Raw genomic sequence first — 6,233 nt, forward strand, 5'->3', positions numbered from 1 at the left:
CAGCACACTTTCTTAATAAAAACCCTTGAGAAAGTCGGAATAGAAGGAACTTACCTAAACATTATAAGAGCAGTCTATGAAAAACCCACAGCTAATATCATCCTCAATGGGGAAAAACTGAGAGCATTCCCCCTGAGTATAGGGACACTTTCAAAGCCATCAGCACTTAACCAGCTGATGGGAGCCATGCATTTTCATTATGTTTTGGGGTATAGGTAGCAGCTCTGTCTTGACTTACATGATTGCCCCAGAATCCTGACCTCATCTCCCTACTCAAATATTCCTTCGCCCTAGTTTACTCCCCACTTATAACTGGGGCCCCACCTAGATGAGAGGAATCTTGGCCACTGAGAGGTCCCAAATGTGCTTGGAAACCTCTCTGTGCCCCAGCTGCCTCAGTTGCCTAATCTGTAGAATAGGAATGATAACAGAACATACTGTATCAATTACTATAATAATTAAAAGAGTTAATATATGAAAAGCACTTAAAATACTATCTGGTACATGATAAGTGTTCAAGAAGTATCAGCTGTGATTGTTGTTGTCATTAATATATACATATACACATATATAAATATTTTCCATGTGATTAGGACCTTGGAGACCAGCCAGTCCAATTTCTTCAATTAGTTTTGCAGGCAAGGAAACCGTAGCCCAATAATTTATATAGTGTTTGTACTTTCTAACATTTAAAGACTAAGTGAGATACTGGCAGAAAGAACATCATCTTTGGAGTCCAGCAGTCCTACATTCAGATTCTAGCTCTCTTGCTTGTGCTTGGTAACCATGCAACTTTGGGCTCATCTCTTCCCTCCTCTGGGCTTCTCTAGGTTCTCTCCTACATGATAGGTGTAACATGACTACCCTGATAGAGTGTTTTGAAAACTGAAAAATAATGACTAAAAAAGTTAATGACTGAATAATAGGACTAGCATGCTGCCAAGGAATTAATGAGCATTCAATGTCATTATTGCAAATGCCATTCTCCACATGCTGCAGAGAGGGTGCTAGAGCCCAGGGCCCCCAATTGCCAGCCGAGCTCACCACCACACAGTCTACCTTTACTTAAAAACAAACAATCCAACCAAAACTGTGCATTTGCTTACACTACGTTCTATCAGTTTTCTTCAATGACTATCTCGTCATCAGTAGATGTTATAGCTATCAAAAATTACCTGTGCGTGCTGATAAGATTTTGTAAGTCCTTTATTGTTCTTAAAGAAAAGAAAGTGGAGAGAGAGACAGAGAAAACTCTCCACTATTGGTCCAAAGTGTTTCTAACTAGTTTGACCTGCAAAAGCTGTGCCTGTTGGAGAGATGATGACTCAGAAACAGCTTGCAGATGCTACAAAATAATAAAGAAAACACTATGTGCAGCTGTGATTTTGCAAATCTCATACCTTTGTGGGGATAGAAACAGCTAGAGAAAGGCTCTGGGAAGGACAGAAATTTAATGGACACTGTTTTCCTTTTGAGGGGAATATGATGAATAAAGTCTATCTCTAGATAACAAGGTATGGCACTCAGGTCTATCAGAAAACAAAATTTTAAGACTTAATGTCCCTAAAAAGATCATAGATGGCTCACAGGGGCCTGGGAGTGAGGAATGGGTTCCATGGTTCCAAGTTTGAGAAACCCTTCCCTCTTGATAATTTTACAATGCTTGTTTATAAATGAAAGCCTCTGAGAAGTCCTATATATAAGAGACCTTTCCAACACTATCAGACCCGTCTTTTCCTAAACAATGAGCACAAAATTTCCATCAGCATCATGTAAGACAGTGGCATTCTAGGAAATACTATTCAAGAATTTATACAAGGTTTGCTGCCAATTTGGATTTTATTTTTGTTGTGAGTCTCTGCTTCAACCATTTTAGACAAAAGATACAGACTAGACGTGGACCACATTTTGCTTTCTTGTATTTCTATGTTATTTGTGGGGGTGGAACTATAACATCTGCTGCTACACATGTTTCAGAGAGCAGAACACAGCTCTTTACTATTCACCATCAATGGAACTGCCTGGGAATGGGGGGAAAGTACATAAAATAAATGAAAGCAAGTCTACTTGGGTTCATCTAAGGGCTGGCTTTGGAGCAGCCAGTGGGTTGCCATTGTCTTCCACACGTTATCATTTCTTGAGAATGTTCAGATTGTTACTGGACTATGAACAAATATTACGATTTGGGGATGAAAACTGTGGGTCTGAACAAAGCAATGGAACAAAGCAATAAAGTCCATGTTAAGATATATAGATGCTTTTATTGATGGAGAAAGTTACAACAGATTGAAGCCTAGAAATCTCTTTTCTTGTCTTTTTTTTAAAATGTTTTTTTAATTTATTTTTGAGAGACAGACAGAGACAGCACGAGCAGGGGAGGGTCAGAGAGAGAGGGAGACACAGAATCTGAAGCAGGCTCCAGGCTCTGAGCTAGCTGTCAGCACAGAGCCTGACTCATGAACCCATGAACCGTGAGATCATGACCTCCGCCAAAGCCAGACGCTCAACCAACTGAGCCACCCAGGCACCCCTAGAAGTCTCTTTTCTTAATATGCATAGTGGGATATTCAAAAGAACTAAAAATGCCACCGAATCTCCTTCCTATCACACTGCAATGTTCACTATGATCTGTCTCTAAGGTTCACCTTTTTTCACTTTCTTTCCTTTTCCTCACATTTCATCTTCTACTCTTACATAAACGCCCATCAAATGCTTTCTCCTCTTTTTTCTTTTTTGTTATTTAGTTTTTATTTCATAATCATGAACTTAACTCTGCAATTGAGCTAGACTTGGAGGGGAGTAGGAAAATATGGAACCCATAAAACTGCAGTGATAACACAGATTATAGGATATTTTGAGCAGATGGGGGTAAAGGGGTGCCCTTCTGAGTCTCAGAAGGAATAGTCTGGTAGTTAAGATAAAATACAATTCAAATTTATTAGATTTGCCCACAGTCAGCAATGCTATTGCTGGTCCTGCCATTCCTGAACCCAAAGCACTCCATACTTCCACAGTATTCATGCCTTCTTTCACTTTGCCAAAGACCACATGCTGACCATCCAACCACTCAGTCTTGGCAGCACCAATGAAAAACTGGGAACTGTTTGTGTTGGGTCCAGCATTTGCCATGAACAAGATGCCAGGACTCATGTGCTTCAGGATAAAATTCTCATCATCAAATTTCTCCCCATCGATGGACTTGCCACCAGTGCCACTATGGATGATGAAGTCAAGTCACCTGGCACATAAATCCTGGAATAATCCTCTGACAGCAGGAACATTTATAACCAAATCCTTTCTCCCCAGTGTTCAGAGAATGATAGTTTTCTAGTCTTTAGAATGTTGTCTGTAAACAGATCAAAGGAGATTCAGCTCCAGGGCTCACTGTCCACGGCAATGTCGAAGAACTCAGTGGTGTTGACCATGGCTGTCTGAAAGGCCAAATGCTTTCCCTTTTTAATTCTTTATCTTCTTCCCTCCCACTCTGGCCATTTTGAAAAAAAAAATAGACAAGCACATTCAAATATTACAGGCTTTCTATAAGGGAATATGTATTTCAAAACTCATAAAATCAAAGTAGAAAGATATCAAAAATTAACCATAGCCTTTGGTAGTGATCAAAAAGAAAATAATGAAAACTAGCTTAACAATTATTAGATTGTTATCATCCCTTTAGACTTGACCTTTTGGTAAGTCATAAATAAATACCATCCAAATTTGACAGAAGTAAACTGCAAAAATCACACAACAGCAATCTGACAGAAATATCACTTTTATTGATGTGAAAAAAGTGGCATTTCTTAGATGTTTAATAAAGTAGGGATTATGAGGAAAAGTAAATGTTGAATTATGCCACAGGAGTCTCATCCACATGGCAAGATCTATGAGCTCATTTGCTTGGCAGCTGCTTTGCCATTTAGATAAAAATGCCTACAGCCCAGGGGCACCTGAGTGGCTCCTGGGTGCCTCAGTATCTTGAGTATCCAACTTCAGCTCAGGTCATGATCTCACATTCCTGTGTTCAAGCCCTGCATCAGAATCTGTGCTGATAGTTCAAACCATGGAGCCTGCTTTGGATTCTATGTCTCCCTCTCTCTCTGCCTTTCCCCTGCTTGCATTCTGTCATTCTCTGTCTCTCAAAAAATAAAATTAAGAGCATTAAAAAAAAAATGCCTACAACCCAGAAAAAAAATTTTAATGTGGTTAAGTTTAACTTGTTCAACATATATCTTATAGTGAAAATATATTAATCTGTTCTATACTAATGTTGATGGTCTATGTAAATATTTTATATTGATAATTTATCCTATACCTTTTTCTGTTGTCTTTCTCCAGGAAGCAAATAACTTGGATAAAAACACAACCAAAACAGAGAGTGCTTGGCTCTTCAGAATGTGGTACAGCTTTGACCACAAGTATCCTTTGGTAATGATGATCTCCCAGATCCTGCTGCCTGGCAGAGATTAACTTCAAGCACTTAGTCATTGAAGTGTATGTTCCTGTTCTTCAAGAAACACAGAAAGGTAAAGTGAACTCACCACAAAATTTGTCAAAAGGTAAAAAGCTGTAGAGCCTATACTTAAGTGTTACAAAGAGCTAAAGTAAAATGTCTTGCATTCAAATTAATTCGGTGTATCCATAGCAATCTAATATTTCCCTAAATGCTAGAGGATAACATGGTATAGATCTGAGGACTGATCTGTTTAACTAATTTTACTGTTTTTCCCTTTGCAAAGATCTTACTTCCGGTCAGGTTGGCCAGGGTAACAACAAAAATCCTTCACCCTTCTCCCAGAAACCCATTTGTGTGCTCTTGTTTCATGTGGTAAAACCATGGAGTGGGGCTGGGGGCAAAGGGAACGAGTGGCCTGAGAGGAAGAATAAGTCTGATCACCATATTATAAAATAACATTACTTTGTTTTCCAGGCAGATTTCAGTTAGCTTTTCCTCATGAAGGCCAATTTTAAAATTCTACCAATCAGTGTAAACATAGTGGCCTCAATACACCTTGCCTTGTGACTGACAGGGCTGAGAAGCCAGGCCTGAAGGGCTTTGCCATTGTGAATTGCAGTAAGTGGTCCATCTCTAATCCCAAGCAAAATCACCAGGAAAGAAAGGGAAGAACTGGGCTGAAAATTGAATGTGTTGAGTCTTTGTAGTTAGTTTTCCACAGTCACAAATCCTTCTCCTTTCAGGGAGAAAATGTCAGTCACTTGTGATTTTAAAGCACCTAAGCAATGATTAAAACCACAACAGATCAGTGGGAGAGGAAGAAGAATTAAAAACAGCGAAAAGAAATTCATTTTAGGCACTCTGACCGAAGTGAGGTGGTATCTCAGTGTGGTTTTGATTTGTGTTTCCCTGATGAGTGATGTTGAGCATCATTTCATGTGCCTGTAGGCCATCTGGATGTCCTCTTTGGAGAAGTGTCTGTTCATGTCTTCTGCCCATTTCTTCACTGGGTTATTTGTTTTTTGGGTGTGGAGTTTGGCGAGTTCCTTGTAGATTTTGGATACTAGCTCTTTATCTGATATGCCTTTTGCCACTATGTTTTCCCATTCTGTCTGTTGCCTATTTGTTTCTTTGATTGCTTCCTTTGCAGTGCAGAAGCTTTTAATCTTGATGGGGTCTTAATAGTTCATTTTTGTTCTTGATTCCCTTACCTTTGGGGATTTGTCAAGGAGGAAATTGCTGCGATTGGGGTCTAGGAGGCTGTTTCCTACTTTCTCCTCTAGGATTTTGATGGTTTCCTGTCTCACATTCAGGTCCTTCAGCCATTTTGAGTTGATTTTTGTGTATGGTGTAAGAGAGTGGTCTAGTTTCATTCTTCTGCATGTTGCTGTCCAGTTCTCCCAGCACCACCTGCTAAAGAGGCAGTCTTTTTTCCATCGGATACTCTTTCCTGCTTTGTCAAAAATTAATTGTCCATACATTTGTGGGCCCAGTTCTGGGTTCTCTATTCTAGTCCATTGGTCTATGTGTCTGTTTTTGTGCCAATACCATACTGTCTTGATGATGACAGCTATAGATGCTGGCGAGGATATGGAGAGACGGGCACCCTCCCACACTGTTGATGGCAATGTAAACTGGTGCAGTTGCTCTGGAAAACAGTGTGGAGATTCCTCAAAAAACTATCCATAGAACTCCCTTATGAGCCAATAATAGCACTGCTAGGGATTTACCCAAGGGATACAGAAGTGCTGATGCATAGGAGCACATGTACCCCAATGTT

General features: G+C 39.8%; 1 protein-coding gene and 1 pseudogene across 1 annotated transcript in view; one reads left to right on the plus strand and one right to left on the minus strand.

The window, feature by feature from the left end:
* Nucleotides 1-6,233, plus strand: part of SLC9A9 (solute carrier family 9 member A9) — a 534,926-nt gene that overhangs the window by 424,433 nt on the left and 104,260 nt on the right. Inside the window, exon 14 of the mRNA XM_029940098.1 lies at nt 4,336-4,415. Coding sequence (XP_029795958.1) covers nt 4,336-4,415 — 80 coding nt within the window. The remainder of the gene's footprint in view (nt 1-4,335; nt 4,416-6,233) is intronic.
* Nucleotides 2,939-3,425, minus strand: LOC115292170 (annotated as a pseudogene).

This window comes from Suricata suricatta, chromosome 5 (genome assembly GCF_006229205.1).
Source record: "Suricata suricatta isolate VVHF042 chromosome 5, meerkat_22Aug2017_6uvM2_HiC, whole genome shotgun sequence".
NCBI classification, from domain to species: domain Eukaryota; kingdom Metazoa; phylum Chordata; class Mammalia; order Carnivora; family Herpestidae; genus Suricata; species Suricata suricatta.